General features: G+C 50.7%; 1 protein-coding gene across 1 annotated transcript; it reads left to right on the top strand.

Moving 5' to 3' along the window:
- Window positions 1–1,781: 1,781 nt before the first annotated feature.
- LOC116958747 (beta-1,4-galactosyltransferase 2-like) lies at window positions 1,782–26,235 on the top strand. Its single transcript, XM_076057489.1, has 6 exons — window positions 1,782–2,274; window positions 12,209–12,444; window positions 13,584–13,771; window positions 19,409–19,531; window positions 20,463–20,567; window positions 26,017–26,235. The coding sequence occupies exons 1-6, from the start codon at window positions 1,782–1,784 to the stop codon at window positions 26,216–26,218; spliced, it is 1,347 nt and encodes a 448-aa protein (XP_075913604.1). The 3' UTR covers window positions 26,219–26,235.
- Window positions 26,236–27,022: the final 787 nt, after the last annotated feature.

Here is a 27,022-nt window from a genome sequence, read left to right as displayed (position 1 = left end):
CACACACACAGACACACACAGACAGACACACACACAGACACACAGACACAGTGACACACACACACACACAGACACACACACAGACACACACACAGACACACACATACAGACACACACAGACACACACACAGACACACACACAGACACACAGACACACACACAGACACACACACACACAGACACACGCACACAGACACACGCACACAGACACACACACAACGGCGAGCGATCAGAGTCCCGAGGTCAGTTTAGATCGGTTTAGACCGGTTTAGATTCGTTTAGACCGGTTTACATAGTAAGTTTAGACCGGTTTAGATCGGTTTGGATTCGTGGCTTAGACCAGTTTAGACCAGTTTAGACGAGTTTAGACCTGTTCAGACCGGTTCAGATCGGTTTAGATCGGCGGTTTACACCGGTTTAGATTGGATTAGACCGGTTTAGATACGTTTAGACCAGTTTAGATAGGAAGTTTAGACCGGTTTAGATCGGTTTGGATTGGTGGCTTAGACCAGTTTAGACGAGTTTAGACCAGTTTAGACCTGTTTAGACCGGTTCCGATCGGTTTAGATTGGTTTAGATCGGCGGTTTACACCAGTTTAGATTGGTTTAGATCGACCGGTTTAGACCGGTTCAGATCGGTTTAGATTGGTTCAGATCGACGGTTTACACCGGCTTAGATCGGTTTTGACCGGTTTAGATTCGTTTAGACCGGTTTAGATAGGAAGTTTCGACCGGTTTAGATCGGTTTGGATTGGTGGCTTAGACCAGTTTAGACGAGTTTAGACGAGTTTAGACCGGTTCAGATCGGTTTAGATCCGTTCAGATCGGCGGTTTACACCGGCTTAGACCGGTTTAGATCGACCGGTTAAAACTAAACAATCCCTCAAGTCGCTTGAACTTGTCTGGTGAACTCTCAATTTTGTCGTTCAAATAAAGCATTCGACCTTCGACTGCTGGCTACGTACGGTCCACACGCACAACAACAACAACCACCACAACCACAGCAACCGCCACAACAACAACCACAACAACAACAACCACCACAACAACAACCGCCACAACAATAACCACCACAACAACAACAACAACCTCCACAACAATAACAACAACCACCACAACCACAACAACAACAACCGCCACAACAACAACAACCACCACAACAACAACAACAACAACCACCACAACAACAACCACAACAACAACAACCACCACAACCACAACAACCACAACAACCACAACCACCACCACAACAACCACCACAACAACAACCGCCACAACAACAACAACCACCACAACAACAACAACCACCACAACAACAACCACAACAACAACAACAACCACCACAACCACAACAACCACAACAACCACAACAACCACAACCACCACCACAACAACCACCACAACAACAACCACCACAACCACAACAACAACAACCACCACAACCACAACAACCACAACAACAACAACCACCACAACAACAACAACAACCACCACAACAACCACACCACCACCACAACAACCACACCACCACCACCACAACCACAACAACAACAACAACCGCCACACCACCACAACCACCACAACAACAACCACCACAACAACCACAACCACAACAACCACAACCACAACAACCACAACCACCACAACAACCACCACAACAACCACCACCACCACAACAACCACCACCACCACCAATGTCTCCATCGTGCTGCCGCCACCACCACCACCACCACCACCGCTGCCTCCTATTCCTCTGCCGCTTCCTGGCGGCGCTCTGCGTCATGGAGAGCCTCTTTGTGCTCAGCACCGTCCTGGACGTCGGAGCTCCGCCGTGGGCCCCCTCCACGACGCGCCCCCAGGGCCAGCGTCGGGGGCAGGGCCAGGCTCAGGGCCAGGCCCAGGGCCAGGCTCAGGCTCAGGGCCAGGCCCAGGGCCAGGCTCAGGGTCAGGCTCAGGCCCAGGGCCAGGCTCAGGGCCAGGCCCAGGCTCAGGGCCAGGCCCAGGGCCAGGCTCAGGGTCAGGCTCAGGCCCAGGGCCAGGCTCAGGGTCAGGCCCAGGACCAGGCTCAGGGCCAGGCCCAGGGCCAGGCTCAGGCCCAGGGTCAGGCCCAGGCCCTGCGGGAGGGCAGCGCCGACGTCACCGGCGGGACGCTGCCCCTGGGGGGGCCGGAGGAGGGCCGCGGTGACGTTGAGCGGCCGGCGACCGCCGACGGACGTCCAGCGGCGGTCACCGCGACGATGGCGGAGCTGTGCGCGGAGGAGCCGCTGACGCTGGGTGAGTGGGGACCTCGCTCGCCTGGTGAGGGTGGTGATGGTGGTGGTGAGGGTGGTGGTGGTGGTGGTGGCGGTAGTGGCGGTGGTGGTGGTGGTGGTGGTGAGGGTGGTGGTGGTGGTGGTGGCGGTAGTGGCGGTGGTGGCGGTAGTGGTGGTGGTGGCGGTAATGAGGGTGGTGATGGTGATCCTAGATGTCACTGGTTCTTCACGTTCTGTAGATGTAGATGCCACTGGTTCTTCACGTTCTGTAGATGTAGATGTCACTGGTTCTTCACGTTCTGTAGATGTAGATGCCACTGGTTCTTCACGTTCTGTAGATGTAGATGCCACTGGTTCTTCACGTTCTGTAGATGTAGATGCCACTGGTTCATCACGTTCTGTAGATGTAGATGCCACTGGTTCTTCACGTTCTGTAGATGTAGATGCCACTGGTTCTTCACGTTCTGTAGATGTAGATGCCACTGGTTCATCACGTTCTGTAGATGTAGATGCCACTGGTTCTTCACGTTCTGTAGATGTAGATGCCACTGGTTCTTCACGTTCTGTAGATGTAGATGCCACTGGTTCATCACGTTCTGTAGATGTAGATGCCACTGGTTCTTCACGTTCTGTAGATGTAGATGCCACTGGTTCTTCACGTTCTGTAGATGTAGATGCCACTGGTTCTTCACGTTCTGTAGATGTAGATGCCACTGGTGCTTCACGTTCTGTAGATGTAGATGCCACTGGTTCTTCACGTTCTACAGATGTAGATGCCACTGGTTCTTCACGTTCTGTAGATGTAGATGCCACTGGTTCTTCACGTTCTGTAGATGTAGATACCACTGGTTCTTCACGTTCTGTAGATGTAGATGTCACTGGTTCTTCACGTTCTGTAGATGTAGATGTCACTGGTTCTTGACCTTCTACAGATGTAGATGCCACTGGTTCTTCACGTTCTGTAGATGTAGATGCCACTGGTTCTTCACCTTCTACAGACGTAGATGCCACTGGTTCTTCACGTTCTGTAGATGTAGATGTCACTGGTTCTTGACCTTCTACAGATGTAGATGCCACTGGTTCTTCACGTTCTGCAGATGTAGATGTCACTGGTTCTTCACGTTCTACAGATGTAGATGTCACTGGTTCTTCACGTTCTGTAGATGTAGATGCCACTGGTTCTTCATGTTCTGTAGATGCCACTGGTTCTTCACGTTCTGTAGATGTAGATGCCACTGGTTCTTCACCTTCTACAGACGTAGATGCCACTGGTTCTTCACGTTCTGCAGATGTAGATGTCACTGGTTCTTCACGTTCTACAGATGTAGATGCCACTGGTTCTTCGCGTTCTACAGATGTAGATGCCACTGGTTCTTCACGTTCTGTAGATGTAGATGCCACTGGTGCTTCACGTTCTGTAGATGTAGATGCCACTGGTTCTTCATGTTCTGTAGATGCCACTGGTTCTTCATGTTCTGTAGATGTAGATGCCACTGGTTCTTCACGTTCTGTAGATGCCACTGGTTCTTCAAGTTCTGTAGATGCCACTGGTTCTTCACGTTCTGTAGATGCCACTGGTTCTTCACGTTCTATAGATGCCACTGGTTCTTTACGTTCTGTAGATGTAGATGCCACTGGTTCTTCACATTCTGTAGATGCCACTGGTTCTTCACGTTCTATAGATGCCACTGGTTCTTCACGTTCTGTAGATGTAGATGCCACTGGTTCTTCACCTTCTGTAGATGTAGATGTCACTGGTTCTTCACGTTCTACAGATGTAGATGCCACTGGTTCTTCACGTTCTGTAGATTTAGATGCCACTGGTTCTTCACATTCTGCAGATGTAGATGTCACTGGTTATTCACGTTCTGCCGATGTAGATGTTACTGGTTCTTCACGTTCTGTAGATGTAGATGCCACTGGTTCTTCACGTTATGTAAATGTAGATGCCACTGGTTCTCACGTTCTGCAGATGTAGATGCCACTGGTTCTTCACGTTCAGCAGATGTAGATGCCACTGGTTCTTCACGTTATGTAGATGTAGATGCCACTGGTTCTTCAAGTTATGTAGATGTAGATGCCACTGGTTCTTCAAGTTCTGTAGATGCCACTGGTTCTTCACGTTCTGTAGATGTAGTTGCCACTGGTTCTTCACGTTCTGTAGATGTAGATGCCACTGGTTCTTCAAGTTCTGTAGATGCCACTGGTTCTTCACGTTCTGTAGATGCCACTGGTTCTTCACGTTCTACAGATGTAGATGCCACTGGTTCTTTACGTTCTGTAGATGTAGATGCCACTGGTTCTTCACATTCTGTAGATGCCACTGGTTCTTCACGTTCTATAGATGCCACTGGTTCTTCACGTTCTGTAGATGTAGATGCCACTGGTTCTTCACCTTCTGTAGATGTAGATGTCACTGGTTCTTCACGTTCTACAGATGTAGATGCCACTGGTTCTTCGCGTTCTACAGATGTAGATGCCACTGGTTCTTCACGTTCTGTAGATTTAGATGCCACTGGTTCTTCACGTTCTGCAGATGTAGATGTCACTGGTTATTCACGTTCTGCCGATGTAGATGTTACTGGTTCTTCACGTTCTGTAGATGTAGATGCCACTGGTTCTTCACGTTATGTAGATGTAGATGCCACTGGTTCTTCACGTTCAGCAGATGTAGATGCCACTAGTTCTTCAAGTTCTGTAGATGCCACTGGTTCTTCACGTTCTGTAGATGCCACTGGTTCTTCACGTTCGACAGATGTAGATGCCACTTATTCTTTACGTTCTGTAGATGTAGATGCCACTGGTTCTTCACATTCTGTAGATGCCACTGGTTCTTCACGTTCTATAGATGCCACTGGTTCTTCACGTTCTGTAGATGTAGATGCCACTGGTTCTTCACCTTCTGTAGATGTAGATGTCACTGGTTCTTCACGTTCTACAGATGTAGATGCCACTGGTTCTTCGCGTTCTACAGATGTAGATGCCACTGGTTCTTCACGTTCTGTAGATTTAGATGCCACTGGTTATTCACGTTCTGCCGATGTAGATGTTACTGGTTCTTCACGTTCTGTAGATGTAGATGCCACTGGTTCTTCACGTTCTGTAGAGGTAGATGCCACTGGTTATTCACGTTCTTCAGATGTAGATGCCACTGGTTCTTCACGTTCTGTAGATGTAGATGCCACTGATTCTTCATGTTCTGTAGATGCCACTGGTTCTTCACGTTCTACAGATGTAGATGCCACTGGTTCTTCACCTTCTACAGATATAGATGCCACTGGTTCTTCACGTTCTGTAGATGTAGATGCCACTGGTTCTTCACGTTCTACAGATGTAGATGCCACTGGTTCTTCACGTTCTATAGATGTAGATGCTACTGGTTCTTCACGTTCTGTAGATGCCTCTTGTTCTACACGGTCTGCAGATGTAGATGCCACTGGTTTTTTATGTTCTGTAGATGTAGATGCCACTGGTTCTTCACGTTCTGTAGATGCCACTGGTTCTTCACGTTCTGCAGATGTAGATGCCACTGGTTCTTCAGGTTCTGTAGATGCCACTGGTTCTTCACGTTCTGTAGATGCCACTGGTTCTTCACGTTCTGTAGATGCCACTGGTTCTTCACGTTCTATAGATGCCACTGGTTCTTCACGTTCTGTAGATGTAGATGCCACTGGTTCTGCAGGTTCTACAGATGTAGATGCCACTGGTTCTTCACGTTCTGTAGATGTAGATGCCACTGGTTCTTCACCTTCTGTAGATGTAGATGTCACTGGTTCTTCACCTTCTGCAGATGTAGATGCCACTGGTTCTTCAAGTTCTGTAGATGTAGATGCCACTGGTTCTTCAAGTTCTGTAGATGCCACTGGTTCTTCACGTTCTGTAGATGTAGTTGCCACTGGTTCTTCACGTTCTGAAGATGTAGATGCCACTGGTTCTTCAAGTTCTGTAGATGCCACTGGTTCTTCACGTTCTGTAGATGCCACTGGTTCTTCACGTTCTACAGATGTAGATGCCACTGGTTCTTTACGTTCTGTAGATGTAGATGCCACTGGTTCTTCACATTCTGTAGATGCCACTGGTTCTTCACGTTCTATAGATGCCACTGGTTCTTCACGTTCTGTAGATGTAGATGCCACTGGTTCTTCACCTTCTGTAGATGTAGATGTCACTGGTTCTTCACGTTCTACAGATGTAGATGCCACTGGTTCTTCGCGTTCTACAGATGTAGATGCCACTGGTTCTTCACGTTCTGTAGATTTAGATGCCACTGGTTCTTCACGTTCTGCAGATGTAGATGCCACTGGTTATTCACGTTCTGCCGATGTAGATGTTACTGGTTCTTCACGTTCTGTAGATGTAGATGCCACTGGTTCTTCACGTTATGTAGATGTAGATGCCACTGGTTCTCACGTCCTGCAGATGTAGATGCCACTGGTTCTTCACGTTCTGCAGATGTAGATGCCACTAGTTCTTCAAGTTCTGTAGATGCCACTGGTTCTTCACGTTCTGTAGATGCCACTGGTTCTTCACGTTCTACAGATGTAGATGCCACTGGTTCTTTACGTTCTGTAGATGTAGATGCCACTGGTTCTTCACATTCTGTAGATGCCACTGGTTCTTCACGTTCTATAGATACCACTGGTTCTTCACGTTCTGTAGATGTAGATGCCACTGGTTCTTCACCTTCTGTAGATGTAGATTTCACTGGTTCTTCACGTTCTACAGATGTAGATGCCACTGGTTCTTCGCGTTCTACAGATGTAGATGCCACTGGTTCTTCACGTTCTGTAGATTTAGATGCCACTGGTTCTTCACGCTCTGCAGATGTAGATGTCACTGGTTATTCACGTTCTGCCGATGTAGATGTTACTGGTTCTTCACGTTCTGTAGATGTAGATGCCACTGGTTCTTCACGTTCTGTAGAGGGAGATGCCACTGGTTATTCACGTTCTACAGATGTAGATGCCACTGGTTCTTCACGTTCTGTAGATGTAGATGCCACTGATTCTTCATGTTCTGTAGATGCCACTGGTTCTTCACGTTCTGTAGATGCCACTGGTTCTTCACGTTCTACAGATGTAGATGCCACTGGTTCTTTACGTTCTGTAGATGTAGATGCCACTGGTTCTTCACATTCTGTAGATGCCACTGGTTCTTCACGTTCTATAGATGCCACTGGTTCTTCACGTTCTGTAGATGTAGATGCCACTGGTTCTTCACCTTCTGTAGATGTAGATGTCACTGGTTCTTCACGTTCTACAGATGTAGATGCCACTGGTTCTTCGCGTTCTACAGATGTAGATGCCACTGGTTCTTCACGTTCTGTAGATTTAGATGTCACTGGTTCTTCACGTTCTGCAGATGAAGATGTCACTGGTTATTCACGTTCTGCCGATGTAGATGTTACTGGTTCTTCACGTTCTGTAGATGTAGATGCCACTGGTTCTTCACGTTCTGTAGAGGTAGATGCCACTGGTTATTCACGTTCTACAGATGTAGATGTCACTGGTTCTTCACGTTCTGTAGATGTAGATGCCACTGATTCTTCATGTTATGTAGATGCCACTGGTTCTTCACGTTCTACAGATGTAGATGCCACTGGTTCTTCACCTTCTACAGATATAGATGCCACTGGTTCTTCACGTTCTGTAGATGTAGATGCCACTGGTTCTTCACGTTCTACAGATGTAGATGCCACTGGTTCTTCACGTTCTGTAGATGTAGATGCCACTGGTTCTTCACGTTCTGTAGATGCCTCTTGTTCTACACGGTCTGCAGATGTAGATGCCACTGGTTTTTTATGTTCTGTAGATGTAGATGCCACTGGTTCTTCACGTTCTGTAGATGCCACTGGTTCTTCACGTTCTGTAGATGTAGATGCCACTGGTTCTTCACGTTCTGCAGATGTAGATGCCACTGGTTCTTCAGGTTCTGTAGATGCCACTGGTTCTTCACGTTCTGTAGATGCCACTGGTTCTTCACGTTCTGTAGATGCCACTGGTTCTTCACGTTCTATAGATGCCACTGGTTCTTCACGTTCTGTAGATGTAGATGCCACTGGTTCTGCATGTTCTACAGATGTAGATGCCACTGGTTCTTCACGTTCTGTAGATGTAGATGCCACTGGTTCTTCACCTTCTGTAGATGTAGATGTCACTGGTTCTTCACGTTCTACAGATGTAGATGCCTCTGGTTCTTCACGTTCTGTAGATGTAGATGCCTCTGGTTCTTCAAGTTCTGTAGATGCCTCTGGTTCTTCACGTTCTGTAGATGCCTCTGGTTCTTCAAGTTCTGTAAATGCCACTGGTTCTTCACGTTCTGTAGATGCCACTGGTTCTTTACGTTCTGTAGATGCCACTGGTTCTTCGCGTTCTGTAGATGCCACTGGTTCTTCAAGTTCTGTAGATGTAGATGCCACTGGTTCTTCACCTTCTGTAGATGTAGATGCCACTGGTTCTTCACGTTCTGTAGATGTAGATGCCACTGGTTTTTCACGTTCTGTAGATGTAGATGCCACTGGTTCTTCACGTTCTGTAGATGCCACTGATTCTCCACACTGAACTGCTCTTTATCGGAAGGGTCACGTGGCCATCTCAAATGAGAGTAGCTCATGCAGTGGCTGATTTCATCATGATCATCATCACCATCATCATCACCATCATCATCACCATCATCATCATCACCATCATCATCACCATCATCATCACGTGAACATTTGCAACAGTAGCGAATTACTCTAAACTCGTGAGAGACTCATTGAGTTCCATACTCAGAGAGACCCATACTCATAGAGAACCACAGAGACCCATAGAGACCCACAGAGACCCACAGAGACCCATACTCATAGAGACCCATACAGACACACAGAGACCCACAGAGACCCACACTCATAGAGACCCATACAGACACACAGAGACCCATATTCATAGAGACCCATACAGACACACAGAGACCCATATTCATAGAGACCCATACAGACCCACAGAGACCCATACTCATAGAGACCCATACAGACCCACAGAGACCCACAGAGACCCATACTCATAGAGACCCATACAGACCCACAGAAACCCACAGAGACCCACACTCATAGAGACCCATACAGACCCACAGAGACCCACAGAGACCCATACAGACCCACAGAGACCCATACTCATAGAGACCCATACAGACCCATACAGACCCATACTTATAGAGACCCATACAGAGACACAGAGACCCATACTCATAGAGACCCATACAGACCCACAGGGACCCACAGGGACCCACAGAGACCCATACTGATCGAAACCCATATTAAAACCCAACTCTGTTCACGTTTTGACCTGAAGCCTTCGTGAGTGCGGGAATTGATATTCCTGTGTAAAGTCACTTAGATCGGTTCAAATTGATGAACAAAAGCATCCAAATGAGCCGACAACCACGACGTTTCGATCACAGCACGAGCGACCACTTGCGTGGTTAATTTGTGTCCGTCAATTTGAACGCATCTGCGCGACTTTACATGAAAGCCCCGATACAATGCGTTTGTGTAACCAGGTGGAAGGCCCAGCGCTGAGTCTATGCCGTGGCTCTTCGTCAGAAGTAGGCCCACACAACGCAAATTATAGCAGCTGGACAACGTGGCTCATCTCATCGTCGTCGTCATCGTCGTCGTCATCGTCATGGGGACATTTGTAGCGGCAGATGCTTGTAGTTCTGGCTACCCCGAGACTCAACACTGCCACCCATAGACTCAACACTGGCACCCATAGACTCAACACTGTCACCCATAGACTCAACACTGCCACCCATAGATTCAACACTGCCACCCATAGACTCAGCACTGCCACCCATAGACTCAACACTGCCACCCATAGACTCAACACTGCCACCCATAGACTCAACACTGCCCATAGACTCAGCACTGCCACCCATAGACTCAACACTGCCACCCACAGACTCAACACTGCCCATAGACTCAGCACTGCCACCCATAGACTCAACACTGGCACCCATAGACTCAACACTGCCACCCATAGACTCAACACTGCCACCCATAGACTCAACACTGCCACCCGTAGACTCAACACTGCCCATAGACTCAGCACTGCCACCCATAGACTCAACACTGCCACCCATAGACTCAACACTGCCCATAGACTCAACACTGCCACCCATAGACTCAACACTGCCCATAGACTCAACACTGCCACCCATAGACTCAACACTGCCACCCATAGACTCAACACTGCCACCCATAGACTCAGCACTGCCACCCATAGACTCAACACTGCCACCCACAGACTCAACACTGCCCATAGACTCAGCACTGCCACCCATAGACTCAACACTGCCACCCACAGACTCAACACTGCCACCCATAGACTCAACACTGCCACCCATACACTCAACACTGCCACCCATAGACTCAACACTGCCACCCGTAGACTCAACACTGCCCATAGACTCAGCACTGCCACCCATAGACTCAACACTGCCACCCATAGACTCAACACTGCCCATAGACTCAACACTGCCACCCATAGACTCAACACTGCCCATAGACTCAACACTGCCACCCATAGACTCAACACTGCCACCCGTAGACTCAACACTGCCCATAGACTCAGCACTGCCACCCATAGACTCAACGCTGCCACCCATAGACTCTACACTGGCACCCATAGACTCAACACTGCCACCCATAGACTCAACACTGCCCATAGACTCAGCACTGCCACCCATAGACTCAACACTGGCACCCACAGACTCAACACTGCCACCCGTAGACTCAACACTGCCACCCACAGACTCAACACTGCCACCCATAGACTCAACGCTGCCACCCGTAGACTCAACACTGCCATAGACTCAACACTGCCCCATAGATGATGATGGGTGGAGGAGTGATAGAGGTCAGACACCACCACCATCACCAGCAGGATGTGAGTTGTGTCTGTTTAGTTAACTTGATGTCATCGGACGAGTATGCGTCAGGATGTCAAACAAACGTTGGCCTTTAAGTTGTCACAATTGACAAAGATCCCCCGTGTAGCCTCTCAGAGAATGTTGGGGCAAGTGCTGTTAGCGTGTCGCAGACACACACACACAGACACACAACAAAGACAATGATCCCCCATATAGCCTTAACAGGCTGGAGGGGCAAGTGCTGTTAGCGAGCACCTATGAAGGCCGGAACGGTACACGAGGGGGTGGGTGGCTTGTGTTGTGGTTATTGCAAACACGATGCCTTGAATAAAGGTGTCAGTGTTTTTGTGCCAGTTAAAAGGGGTTAAAAACCTATTAACTATATCTTGTTACTGGCAAAGGAAGTCTCATAATTATCAGAGTTGTCTCTTTTTGTTTGAATTCTGGCTGCTTGTGTTGTGGTTATTGTTGTGGTTATTGTTGTGGTTATTTTTGTGGTTATTGTCGTGGTTATTGTTGTGGTTATTGTTGTGGTTATTGTTGTGGTTATTGTCGTGGTTATTGTTGTGGTTATTGTTGTGGTTATTGTTGTGGTTGTTGTTGTGGTTATTGTTGTGGTTATTGTTGTGGTTATTGTTGTGGTTATTGTTTTGGTTATTGTTGTGGTTATTGCTGTGGTTATTGTTGTGCATATTGTTGTGGTTATTGTTGTTGTTATTGTTGTGGTTATTGTTGTGGTTATTGTTGTGGTTATTGTTGTGGTTACTGCAAACATGATGCCTTGAATAAAGGTGTCAGTTTTTTGCGTGCCAGTTAAAAGGGGGGGGGGTTAAAACCCATTCCCATAAATATATTTTCTCAGTCGCGATTTCTCGCCAGTCAATTTGTTAGCAGAGGAGGGGGGTCCACCAGCCCCCCACTCCCCCCCCACCCCACCCTCCTCCGGAGCCCCCAGTGTCGCCGCTGTGGCGACCACACATCCCACGAAGGTGAATGGCCGATCCGCGTGTCCTCATCCTCCTCCTCATCCTCCTCCTCATCCGCAGTGGGCTCTTTCAAGGTGACCTTCTTGACCAACGTCAGCGTGGACGAGGTCCGCCGCTCGAACCCGGACGTGGCCCTCGGCGGTCACTGGCGCCCAGCGCGATGCCGTCCCCGGCAACGCGTGGCAGTGATCATTCCCTTCCGCAGCCGGGAGTTTCACCTCTCGTTTTGGCTCCGCTACGTCCACCCCATGCTGCAGAGGCAACAGATCGAGTACAGAGTCTACATCGTCAACCAGGTGAGCCGTGGGTGGGTGGGTTGGTTGGTGGTGAGTGGGGTGTGGGGTGGTGAGTGGGTGAGTGGGGTGAGTGAGTGGGTGGGTAGGTGGGTGAGTGAATGAGTGGGTGGGTGAGTGAATGAGTGAGTGAGTGGGTGGGTGGGTGGGGGAGTGGGTGGGGTGGGTGGATGAATGAGTGAGTGAGTGGGGTGGTGAGTGGGTGGGGTGAGTGGGGTGGGTGAGTGGGTGTGGGGTGGTGGGTGGGGTGAGTGGGTGGGTGGGTGAGTGGGTGGGTGGGTGGGTGAGTGAGTGGGCGGGTGGGGGAGTGGGTGGGATGGGTGGATGAATGAGTGGGTGAGTGAGTGAGTGGGTGAGTGGGTGGGTGAGTGGGTGGGTGGGTGTGGGGTGGGTGAGTGGGTGGGTGGGTGGGTGAGTGGGTGGGTGAGTGGGTGGGTGGGTGAGTGAGTGGGTGAGTGGGTGGGTGAGTGGGTGGGTGGGTGGGTGAGTGAGTGGGTGAGTGGGTGGGTGGGTGGGGGAGTGGGTGGGGTGGGTGGGTGAGTGAGTGAGTGGGTGGGTGGGTGGGTGAGTGAGTGAGTGAGTGGGTGGGTGGGTGAGTAAGTGAGTGAGTGGGTGGGGTGGGTGAGTGGGTGGGTGGGTGGGTGAGTGGGTGGGTGGGTGAGTGGGTGGGTGAGTAGGTGGATAGGTGGGAAGGTGGGTGGGTGGGTGAGTGGGTGGGTGGGTGAGTAGGTGGGTTGGTGGGTGGGTGAGTGGGTGGGTGGGTTTATGGGTGGGTGAGTGGGTGACTAGATGGGTGGGTAAGTGGGTGGGTGGGTGAGTATGTGGATTGGTGGGTGGGTGAGTTGGTGGGTGGGTGAGTAGGCGGGTTGGTGGGTGGGTGAGTGGGTGGGTTAATCTGCGAACGACTTCCAAAACGGGGGGCGTAAATCCACCCACCTCCCTCACCACAACCACCACCACCACCCACACCACCACCCCCACCCACCATCACCACCACCCCCACCCACCACCACCATCACCACCACCACCACCCCCACTCCCACCACCACCACCACCACCACCACCCACACCACCACCACCCCCACCCACCACCACCACCACCTCCACCCACCACCACCCCCACCCACCACCCCCACCCCCAGCACGGCGAGGAGACCTTCAACAAGGCCAAGCTGATGAACGTGGGCTACGTGGAGGCGAGTCGAGACGCCGTCTACGACTGCTTCATCTTCCACGACGTCGACCTCATCCCCATGAACGACCACAACCTCTACCGCTGCCACGACCAACCACGGCACCTGTCTGTCGCAGTCGACAAGTTCAAGTTCCGGTAACTCAGTCGCTCACTCAGCCACCCAGTCAGTCACTCAGTCAGTCACTCAGTCGCTCACTCAGTCAGTCACTCAGTCAGTCACTCAGTCGCTCACTCAGTCAGTCACTCAGTCAGTCAGTCACTCAGTCACCCACTCAGTCAGTCACTCACTCAGTCAGTCACCCACTGAGTCAGTCACTCAGTCGCTCACTCAGCCGCTCACTCAGTCACTCAGCCACTCAGTCAGTCACTCAGCCACCCACTCAGTCGCTCACTCAGCCACTCACTCACTCAGCCACCCACTCAGTCGCTCACTCAGCCACCCACTCAGTCGCTCACTCAGCCACTCACTCAGTCACTCAGTCAGTCACTCAGCGACTCACTCAGTCACTCACTCAGTCAGTCACTCACTCACTCAGTCGCTCACTCAGCCACTCACTCAGTCACTCACTCAGCCACCCACTCAGCCACTCAGTCGCTCACTCAGTCGCTCACTCAGTCACTCACTCAGCCACCCACTCAGCCACTCAGTCAGTCACTCAGTCGCTCACTCAGCCACTCAGTCGCTCACTCAGTCACTCACTCAGCCACCCACTCAGCCACTCAGTCGCTCACTCAGTCGCTCACTCACTCAGCCACTCACTCAACCACTCACTCAGCCACTCAGTCACTCACTCAGTCACCCACTCAGCCACTCAGTCGCTCACTCAGTCGCTCACTCAGTCACTCACTCAGCCACCCACTCAGCCACTCAGTCAGTCACTCAATCGCTCACTCAGTCACTCACTCAGCCACCCACTCAGCCACTCAGTCGCTCACTCAGTCGCTCACTCAGTCACTCACTCAGCCACCCACTCAGCCACTCAGTCAGTCACTCAGTCGCTCACTCAGCCACTCAGTCGCTCACTCAGTCACTCACTCAGCCACCCACTCAGCCACTCAGTCGCTCACTCAGTCGCTCACTCAGTCACTCACTCAGCCACCCACTCAGCCACTCAGTCAGTCACTCAGTCGCTCACTCAGCCACTCAGTCGCTCACTCAGTCACTCACTCAGCCACCCACTCAGCCACTCAGTCGCTCACTCAGTCGCTCACTCAGTCACTCACTCAGCCACCCACTCAGCCACTCAGTCAGTCACTCAGTCGCTCACTCAGCCACTCAGTCGCTCACTCAGTCACTCACTCAGCCACCCACTCAGCCACTCAGTCAGTCACTCAGTCGCTCACTCAGCCACTCAGTCGCTCACTCAGCTATTCACTCAGCCACTCAGTCAGCCACCCAGTCAGTCACTTAGCCACTCAGTCACCCACTCAGCCACTCACTCAGTCACTCACTCAGTCAGTCACCCACTCAGTCACCCACTCAGTCACTCAGCCACTCTCTCAGCCACTCAGTCAACCACTCAGTCACTCAGTCACTCAGTCACTCACTCAGCCACTCACTCAGTCAGTCACTCACTCAGTCGCTCACTCAGCCACTCAGTAAACCACTCAGTCGCTCACTCACTCAGCCACTCACTCAGCCACTCAGTCAACCACTCACTCAGCCACTCACTCAGTCACTCACTCAGTCGCTCACTCAGCCACTCACTCACTCAGTCAGTCAGCCACTCAGTCACTCACTCAGTCGCTCACTCAGTCGCTCACTCAGTCAGTCACTCACTCAGTCACTCACTCAGTCAGTCACTCAGTCACTCACTCATCCACTCAGTCACCCACTCAGTCACTCAGTCACTCAGTCACTCAGTCGCTCACTCAGCCACTCACTCAGCCACTCAGTCAACCACTCACTCAGCCACTCACTCAGCCACCCACTCAGTCACTCAGTCAGCCACCCAGTCAGTCACTCAGCCACTCACTCAGCCACTCAGCCACCCACTCACTCAGTCACTCAGTCACCCACTCAGTCACTCACTCAGTCAACCACTCACTCAGTCGCTCACTCACTCACTCAGTCACTCACTCAGTTACTCAGTCAGTCACTCACTCAGTCACTCACTCAGTCACTCTCTCAGTCAGACACTCAGCCACTCACTCAGTCGCTCACTCAGTCACTCACTCAGTCAGTCACCCACTCAGTCACCCACTCAGTCACTCACTCAGTCACTCAGTCACTCACTCACTCAGTCACTCACTCACTCAGTCACCCACTCACTCAGCCACTCACTCAGTCACTCACTCAGTCACTCAGTCAACCACTCACTCAGCCACTCAGTCACTCACTCAGTCACCCACTCACTCACTCAGCCACTCACTCAGCCACTCAGTCAGCCACTCAGTCACTCAGTCACCCACTCAGCCACTCACTCAGCCACTCACTCAGCCACCCACTCAGTCACTCAGTCACTCAATCGCTCACTCAGCCGCTCACTCAGCCACTCAGTAAACCACTCAGTCAGCCACTCACTCAGCCACTCACTCAGTCAGCCACTCAGTCAGCCACCCAGTCAGTCACTCACTCAGTCACTCACTCAGTCACTCTCTCAGTCAGTCACTCAGCCACTCACTCAGTCGCTCACTCAGCCACTCACTCAGTCACTCAGTCACTCACTCAGCCACTCAGTCACCCACTCAGTCACTCACTCAGTCACTCAGTCACTCACTCAGCCACTCAGTCGCTCACTCAGCCACTCACTCAGCCACTCACTCAGTCAACCAGCCACTCAGTCACTCACTCAGTCACGCAGTCAACCACTCACTCAGGCACTCAGTCACTCACTCAGTCACTCACTCAGTCACTCACTCAGCCACTCACTCACTCAGTCAGTCAGCCACTCAGTCACTCACTCAGTCGCTCACTCAGTCACTCAGTCAACCACTCACTCAGTCACTCACTCAGCCACTCACTCAGCCACCCACTCAGTCACTCAGTCACTCAGTCAGTCACTCAGTCGCTCACTCACTCAGTCACTCAGTCAACCACTCACTCAGTCACCCACTCAGTCACTCAGTCACTCAGTCGCTCACTCAGCCGCTCACTCAGCCACTCAGTCGCTCACTCAGCCACTCACTCACCCACTCAGTCACTCAGCCACTCAGTCAACCACTCACTCAGTCAGTCCCTCAGTCACTCACTCAGTCACTCACTCACTCAGTCAGTCAGCCACTCAGTCAACCACTCACTCAGTCAGTCACTCAGTCGCTCACTCAGCTGCTCACTCAGCCACTCAGTCGCTCACTCACTCAACCACACACTCAGCTACTCAGTCACCCACTCAGTCACTCGCTCACTCAGTCACTCACTCAGCCACTCAGTCAACCACTCAGTCAGCCACTCACTCACTCAGTCACCCACTCAGTCACTCACTCAGTCAACCACTCAGTCGCTCACTCACTCAGTCGCTCACTCACTCAACCACACACTCAGCCACTCAGTCAGCCACTCACTCAGGCACTCACTCAGTCACTCAGTCACTCAGCCACTCAGTCAGCCACTCACTCAGGCACTCACTCAGTCACTCAGTCACTCAGTCACCCAGCCACTCAGTCATTCAGTCACCCACTCAGTCGCTCACTCAGTCGCTCACTCAGCCACTCACTCAGCCACTAAGTCAGCCACTCAGTCAGTCACCCACTCAGTCACTCAGTCACTCAGCCACTCAGTCACTCAGCCACTCACTCAGTCACTCACTCAGCCACTCAGTCACCCACTCAGTCACCCACTCAGTCACCCACTCACTCAGCCACTCACTCAGTCAGTCAGTCACTCAGTCACTCAGTCACTCACTCAGTCACTCAGTCACTCAGTCACTTACTCAGCCACTCAGTCACCCACTCAGTCACCCACTCACTCAGCCACTCACTCAGTCAGTCAGTCACTCAGTCACTCACTCAGTCACTCAGTCACTGAGTCACTTACACAGCCACTCAGTCACTCACTCAGTCACTCACTCACTCAGTCACTCACTCAGCCACCCACTCAGTCACTCAGTCACACACTCAGCCACTCAGTCAGTCACCCACTCAGTCAGTCACTCAGTCACTCACTCAGTCACTCACTCAGCCACTCACTCAGCCACTCAGTCGCTCACTCAGCCACTCACTCAGCCACTCAGTCACTCACTCAGCAACCCACTCAGTCACTCAGTCACTCAGTCACTCACTCAGCCACTCAGTCAGTCACTCAGCCACTCAGTCACCCACTGAGTCGCTCACTCAGTCAGTCACCCACTCAGTCACTCAGTCACTCAGTCAACCACTCACTCAGCCACTCAGTCACTCTCTCAGTCACTCACTCAGCCACTCAGTCACCCACTCAGTCACCCACTCAGTCACTCACTCAGCCACTCAGTCACTCAGCCATTAACTCACTCAACCACACACTCAGCCACTCAGTCACCCACTCAGTCACTCACTGACTCAGTCACTCACTCAGCCACTCACTCACTCAGCCACTCAGTCACTCACTCAGTCACTCACTCACTCAGTTACTCAGCCACTCAGTCACTCACTCAGCCACTCAGTCACTCAGCCATTAACTAACTCAACGACTCACTGAGCCACTCAGTCACTCACTCACTCAACCACTCACTCAGCCACTCACTCACTCAGCCACTCAGTCACTCAGCCATTAACTCACTCAGCCACTCAGTCACCCACTCAGTCACTCACTCAATCAGCCATTAACTCACTCAACCACTCACTCAGCCACTCACTCAGCCACTCAGTCACCCACTCAGCCACTCACTCACTCAGCCATTCACTCACTCAACCACTCACTCAGCCACTCAGGCACCCACTCAGCCACTCACTCAGCCACTCACTCAGCCACTCACTCACTCATCCACTCACTCACTCAGCCACTCAGTCACTCAGCCATTAACTCACTCAACCACTCACTCAGCCACTCAGTCACTCACTCAGCCACTCACTCACTCACTCAGCCACTCACTCACCCACTCACTCAGCCACTCACTCACTCAGCCACTCAGTCACTCAGCCATTAACTCACTCAACCACTCACTCAGCCACTCAGTCACTCACTCAGCCACTCACTCACTCAGCCACTCACTCAGCCACTCACTCAGCCACTCACTCACCCACTCACTCAGCCACTCACTCACTCAGCCACTCAGTCACTCAGCCATTAACTCACTCAACCACTCACTCAGCCACTCAGTCACTCACTCAGCCACTCACTCACTCACTCAGCCATTAACTCAGCCACTCACTCACTCAGCCACTCACTCAGCCACTCACTCAGCGATTCACTCAGCCACTCAGTCACCCACTCAGCCACTCACTCACTCAGCCATTAATTCAGCCACTCACTCACTCACCCACTCACTCAGCCACTCAGTCACCCACTCACTCACTCATCCACTCACTCACTCAGCCATTAACTAAGCCACTCACTCACCCACTCACTCAGCCACTCAGTCACCCACTCACCCACTCAGCCACTCACTCACTCAGCCACTCACTCAGCCACTCACTCAGCCATTCACTCAGCCACTCAGTCACTCAGCCACTCACTCAGCCACTCACTCAGCCACTCACCCACCCACAAAACGTTGAACTCACGTCGGCGTTGAACTAATGTTTGTTGTCATTGTTCGTTATTGTTGTTGTTATTATTGTTATTGTTGTTTTTATTGTTGTTGTTATTGTTGTTGTTGTTATTGTTATTAATGTTGTTATTGTTGTTGTTGCTAGACTTCCCTACACGGGCATCTTCGGAGGTGTGAGTGGCCTCTCCCGTGAACAGTTCCTGAAGATCAACGGCTTCCCCAACTCCTACTGGGGATGGGGCGGTGAGGACGATGACATCTACAACAGGTAGGGTTCGAGCATGGATCAAGATGTGGAATGTTGAACACCTGAGCCTATGTGATCGAGCTGAGATCACTCACCCACTCATTCACTGACTAAGTCACTCACTGACTCACTCACTCACTCAGCCACTCACCCACTCACTGACTCACTCACCCACTCACTCATTAACTCACTCACTCACTGACTAACCCACTCACACACTCCCTCACTGACTAACTCACTCACTGACTCACTCACTCACTCAGCCACTCACCCACTCACTGACTCACTCACTCAGCCACTCACCCACTCACTGACTCACTCACCCACTCACTCATTAACTCACTCACTCACTGACTAACCCACTCACACACTCCCTCACTGACTAACCCACTCACTCACCCACTCACCCACTCACTGACTAACCCACTCACTCACCCACTCACCCACTCACTCACACACTCACTCACTGACTCACTCACTCACTCAGCCACTCACCCACTCACTCACTGACTCACTCACCCACTCACCCACTCACTCACACACTCACTCACTGACTCACTCACTCAGTCACTCACCCACTCACTCACTGACTCACTCACTCACTCACCCACTCACCAACTCACTCACTAACTCACTCACTCACCCACTCACTCACCCACCCACCCACTCACTCACCAACCCACCCACCCACCCACTCACTCACCCACTCACTCACCCACCCACCCACCCACTCAACAACCCACCCACTCACTAACTCACACACTCACCCACCCACTCACTCACCAACCCACCCACCCACCCACTCACTCACCCACCCACTCACTCACTCACCCACTCACTAACTAAGCCCACTCACTCACCCACCCACTCACTCACTCACACACTCACCCACTACTCACCCACTCACTAACTAAGCCCACGTGTGATTCGTAACCTCCTTGAAACCCCTCAGGGTGGTAATGAGCGGCATGGAGATTCACCGACCCAGGCTACGCATTGGCAAGTACCGGATGATCAAACACACCAAGGATCCCAACAACGCTCGCAATCCCAGACGGTGAGACATATAGTGTAGTGTATAGTGTAGTGTATAGTGTAGTAGTGTATAGTGTAGTAGTGTATAGTGTAGTAGTGTATAGTGTAGTGTATAGTGTGTAGTGTAGTATGTAGTAGTGTAGTATGTAGTAGTGTATAGTGTAGTGTATAGTTTAGTAGTGTATAGTGTAGTGTATAGTGTGTAGTGTAGTATGTAGTAGTGTAGTATGTAGTAGTGTATAGTGTAGTAGTGTATAGTGTAGTAGTGTATAGTGTAGTGTATAGTGTAGTGTATAGTGTAGTGTATAGTAGTGTATAGTGTAGTGTATAGTAGTGTAGTGTATAGTGTAGTGTGTAGTGTAGTGTATAGTGTAGTATATAGTGTAGTGTGTAGTGTAGCATATAGTGTAGTGTATAGTGTAGTAGTGTATAGTGTAGTAGTGTATAGTGTAGTAGTGTATAGTGTAGTAGTGTATAGTGTAGTATATAGTGTAGTAGTGTATAGTGTAGTGTATAGTGTAGTAGTGTATAGTGTAGTAGTGTATAGTGTAGTAGTGTATAGTGTAGTGTATAGTGTAGTGTATAGTGTAGTGTATAGTGTACTGTATAGTAGTGTAGTGTATAGTGTAGTGTGTAGTGTATAGTGTAGTGTATAGTGTTTAGTGTATAGTGTGTAGTGTATAGTGTAGTATATAGTGTAGTGTATAATATAGTGTATAGTGTAGTAGTGTATAGTGTAGTGTATAGTGTAGTGTAGTAGTGTAGTGTAGTAGTGTATAGTGTAGTAGTGTATAGTGTAGTGTAGTAGTGTATAGTGTAGTTTAGTGTATAGTGTAGTGTATAGTGTAGTGTATAGTGTAGTGTATAGTGTAGTAGTGTATAGTGTAGTGTATAGTGTAGTGTAGTGTATAGTGTAGTGTATAGTGTAGTGTAATGTGAAGTGTAGTAGTGTAGTGTGTAGTAGTGTGTAGTGTAGTATATAGTGTGTAGTAGTGTATAGTGTAGTGTGTAGTGTATAGTGTAGTGTATAGTGTAGTGTATAGTGTAGTAGTGTATAGTGTAGTAGTGTATAGTGTAGTAGTGTATAGTGTGGTAGTGTATAGTGTAGTGTATAGTGTAGTAGTGTATAGTGTAGTAGTGCATAGTGTAATGTATAGTGTAGTAGTCTATAGTGTACTGTAGTAGTTTAGGAGTGTGTAGTGTAGTATATAGTGTAGTAGTGTATAGTGCAGTGTATAGCGTAGTGTGTGTCTGTGTGTGTGTCTGTGTGTGTGTGTGTCTGTGTGTGTGGTGTGTGTCTGTGTGTGTGTGTCTGTGTGTGTGTGTGTCTGTGTGTGTGTGTGTCTGTGTGTGTGTGTGTCTGTGTGAAACAACGAAAAGCCACTACGGGTGGCCACGTGGAATGTTCGAACGCTCACTGCAGAGGAGAGGCTGCCACTCCTCTGTCGGGAGCTGGACCGGTACCGCCTGGATCTATGCGGCATTCAGGAGGTCCGGTGGACCGGCTCTGGCTCCTGCCACCATGAGGGGTGGACAGTCCTCTACTCGGGGCAGCAGACTGCCAAACAACAGGGTGTGGGTCTTCTTTTGAACAAAAGAATGAAGGGGGCGTGGGAGCGTGGCGGTGAGGTGTGGGAAGCTGTAAGCCCCAGGCTACTTTGGGCTCGCCTTCCCATCAACCGGAGGCGAGGAATGGTGGTCGTGGTTACTTATGCCCCCACCGAAGATGAACATCCGTGGAGGGATGCAGGCAAAGCCGATGAGTCAGATGCCTTCTATGACCTCCTGTCACAGGTGCTGGCTAAAGTGGCCCCTCGGGATAGAGTCATCATGTTGGGTGACTTCAATGCCCGAGTTGGTCATGATACTGGCACCTGGTCTGGAGTGATTGGAGGGCATGGGCCAGATCAGCTCAATAACAACGGTAGGAGGCTGCTAGATTTTTGTGCAGCCCATGGGCTTGTAATTACCAACACGCTGTTCCGGCATCGGCGCATCCACACAACATCATGGATGCATGCCGGGTCCAAGCAAGAACATCTGCTGGACTACATAGTGACGGACCAGCGAATGCGAGCCCATGTCCTTGACACCAGGACCTACCGTGGAGCTGATCTGCCCTCTGACCATCGACTAGTCATCTGTAAGATGCGCCTGCCATTCTTCCACTCCGGTGGTGGGTGTACACCCAGGACCCCATTCCAACCTAAAGTGGCCTGGTCTCAGTTATCTGATGAAAGTTGCAAGCGAGAATTTCATCATCGCTTGCGGCTGGGATTGGCATCGTCCCCGACTCCTCCTGATGTCGAGGGTAAATGGGCGAGGTTTAGGACTGTGACTCATGCAGCTGCAATGGCTGCTTTGGGTACGCGGTCCAGACCTCCCCAGACACCCTGGATGACAGAGGAGTTGTTCACGATGGTTGAGAAAAAGCGACAGGCCCACTGTCATCGGCTACAGAATCCCACGTCAGAGAATGAGGAGGCTTACCGCAGCCTTCGCTCGGAGGTTCGGAGAGCCGTGAGGCGCTGCAAGGATGGGTGGTGGTCGCGGGTTGCTGAGGAGATGGAGTCTGCCTCAGTGGCCCGTGATCACAAATCTCTATTTAACTCCATCAAAAAAGTAACCTGCAGCGCCACACCTATTACCATCATTAGGGGAAAAAACGGTGATCCAATTTCCGACCCCCAGGAACAGGTTCGCAGATTTGCTGAGCATTTCTGTGAGGTCCTGGGGGAGGGAAAATCCCTCAGCCAGGAAAACATCGTGGCACAAAGTGAGGATGACCCTGCTGAGGCTGCGGTGCCTCAAATATTGGATGAAGTCACCCCCTGTGAGTGGCTGGCTGAGGTGCCATCTGCTGAGGAAGTATTGAAGGCGATCCGGAGTCTGAGACCAGGAAAGGCAGCGGGCAGAGATGATCTCCCAAGCGAAATGCTGAGGGAGGGTGGCGTTTGTGCACAGACTGCCCTATATGACATCATAACAACAGTCTGGACCACTGGACGGGTTCCGCAGGATTGGAAGGATGCCCTGGTGGTCCCCCTTTTTAAGAAGGGGGACCGCACAGACTGTAACAACTACAGGGGCATCTCACTTCTCAGTGTGCCGGGAAAGGTCCTGGCAAGGATTATTCAGCATCGCCTTGCCAGGCACGCTGAGGAGAGGCTTGCGGAGCCCCAATGCGGTTTCAGGAAAGGGCGGTCCTGCACAGATGCCATATTTTCTGTCCGTCTGCTACAGCAGAGGTGTAGGGAATTCCAACAAGACCTACATCTCTGCTTTATTGACCTGGTCAAGGCCTATGATACCATCAGTAGGCCTGGGCTCTGGGTCGTTCTTCGTGCTTTTGGAGTACCTGACCCTCTGCTCACGATCATTAAGGACCTTCATGATGGTGAGCGGGCCCGGGTAAAACTACGTGGCCGGGAGTCAGAGCCATTCCCTGTACACCTTGGGGTGCGACAGGGATGTCCTCTGGCTCCCACATTATTTAACATCTATTTTGACCACGTAGTTCGTGAAGCCTTCAATAGCTGTACCGGGGGAATCTCCATATGGTACAGATATAATGGGAGGCTAATCGATGCCCGGGTGCGGTCAAGGGATGGCTCCCTATTGCTCAACCACGTTATGTATGCTGATGACTTGGTAATAGCTGCTCAGTCAGAGGAGGAGTTGGAGACGCTGCTGCTGAGACTGGAGCGTGCCACTAAGAGGTGGGGCCTTACCATCAGCCCCACCAAAACTAAGCACCTGCCTGGGTATTTTGTACCATCGGACACTCCACCCCCACAACTCCCAATCGGTGATGGGGCAGTTGTGGAGAGAGTGGAGAGTTTCCCATACCTGGGCAGTGTGCTTATGACTGGCTCCAGTTTAACAGCAGAGGTCTCACTCCGAATCAGTCGAGCGGCAATATCTTTTCATCGGTTGCGTAACGCTGTGTGGAAGCTACCTGGTCTGTCGCTCCGCACTAAGATTCAGGTCTTCTCGGCCACGGTCATTCCCTCCCTTCTCTACGCTTGCGAAACGTGGACCCCCCTAATGGAACATCTTCGCCGGTTAGAAACATTTAGGCTGGCCTGCCTACGATCCATCCTGGGTTTAACCAGACTGGATTGTGTGAGGAGCTCACAAATCCTTGAAAGATCTGGGCAGGGTCCCATCGGTGAGCTCCTCCGGCAGGCAAGGCTGCGATGGCTGGGTCATGTAGCCCGCATGCCCAGCCACCGCATGCCGAAACAGCTTTTGTTTGGCCGGATTGAGGGGGCTAAGCGGGCGCGGCACGGGCTAGAGAAGAGATGGAGTGACGTGGTACAGGAGGACGTGGAGCTGAGTGGACTTGCCGATGACTGGTACCAGCGGTGTCAAGATCGGCCTCTGTGGAGGAGGCTCGTGAAGGATGCTACTAGGCAGTTGGAGGCAGTCGCCCTCCAACAACAACGGAGGGCGGAGGAGCGACGCTCACAACAGCGAGCGGAGCGCCGGGTGGCTAAAGCACAGCAGGTTGGCACAGTAGGGGGCACAGGTGGTGCATCAGCCAGTCATCTCAGTCAGTCGACCCGTGGCACCTGGGTCTGCCCCGTGACCTCCTGCCAGCGGGCGTTCGACACTTCACGTGGCCTCAGGGTGCACATAGCCTGGCACAAGCGTCGTGGTGACGTCACCGCCACTTAGTGGCGAATGGCGGTTGTTGTTGTTGTTGTCTGTGTGTGTGTCTGTGTGTGTCTGTGTGTGTGTCTGTGTGTGTTTCTGTGTGTGTGTCTGTGTGTGAGTGTCTGTGTGTCTGTGTGTGTGTGTGTCTGTGTGTGTGTGTCTGTGTGAGTGTCTGTGTGAGTGTGTCTGTGTGAGTGTCTGTGTGTGTGTCTGTGTGAGTGTCTGTGTGTGTGTCTGTGTGTGTGTGTCTGTGTGTGTGTGTCTGTGTGTGTGTGTCTGTGTGAGTGTCTGTGTGTGTGTCTGTGTGAGTGTCTGTGTGTGTGTCTGTGTGTGTGTGTCTGTGTGAGTGTCTGTGTGTGTCTGTGTGAGTGTCTGTGTGAGTGTCTGTGTGTGTGTGTCTGTGTGTCTGTCTGTGTGTGTGTCTGTGTGTGTGTGTCTGTGTGTCTGTGTGTCTGTGTGTGTGTCTGTGTGTGTGTCTGTGTGTGTGTGTCTGTGTGTGTCTGTGTGTGTCTGTGTGTGTGTCTGTGTGTGTGTGTCTGTGTGTCTGTGTGTGTGTCTGTGTGTGTGTCTGTCTGTGTGTGTGTGTCTGTGTGTGTCTGTGTGTGTGTCTGTGTGTGTGTCTGTGTGTGTGTGTCTGTGTGTGTGTGTGTCTGTGTGTGTGTGTCTGTGTGTGTCTGTGTGAGTCTCTGTGTGTGTATCTGCGCGTTTACCTATTACGGTGAACTTCTCCCGCAACGCACGTAGCCAAACCCTCGCTAACCGTAGCGCGTGTTGGCGCATCGCAAATCAACAATCACCCCCACCCCCACAAGGTTCACCATGATCCTGTTCACCAACGAGACGATGCTGCAGGATGGCATCAACTCGCTCCAGTACGACTTGGTGCACCGCTCACTCCACGCCCTCTACACCAACGTCACGGTTGACGTTGGGCGCCCGCCGCTGAACTTCACGCAGATGTTGGAGGACTACGTGGACCCCACCGTGGTCAAGGACTACGCCTCGGGGTGGTAGCAGCGTGCTGCTACACTACACTATACACTACACTACTACACTATACACTATACACTACTACACTATACACTACTACACTATACACTACTACACTATACACTACACTATACACTACTACACTATACACTACTACACTATACACTACTACACTATACACTACTACACTATACACTACACTATACACTACTACACTACACTATACACTACTACACTATACACTACTACACTATACACTACACTACACTATACACTACTACACTATACACTACTACACTATACACTACTAAACTATACACTACTACACTATACACTACTACACTATACACTACACTATACACTACTACACTATACACTACACTACTACACTACACTATACACTACACTATACACTACTACACTATACACTACTACACTATACACTACACTATACACTACTACACTACACTATACACTACTACACTATACACTACTACACTATACACTACTACACTACTACACTATACACTACTACACTATACACTACTACACTATACACTACACTATACACTACACTATAAACTACTACACTATACACTACTACACTATACACTACTACACTATACACTACACTATACACTACTACACTATACACTACTACACTATACACTACTACACTATACACTACTACACTATACACTACTACACTATACACTACTACACTATACACTACTACACTACTACACTATACACTACTACACTATACACTACTACACTATACACTACTACACTATACACTACTACACTATACACTACTACACTATACAC

The sequence above is a fragment of the Petromyzon marinus genome, chromosome 82, assembly GCF_048934315.1.
Source record: "Petromyzon marinus isolate PM22_M1 ecotype Great Lakes invasive population chromosome 82, UKy_Petmar_22M1.pri1.0, whole genome shotgun sequence".
Classification (NCBI taxonomy): Eukaryota; Metazoa; Chordata; class Hyperoartia; order Petromyzontiformes; family Petromyzontidae; genus Petromyzon; species Petromyzon marinus.
This window is presented reverse-complemented; position numbering and strand designations above follow the sequence as displayed.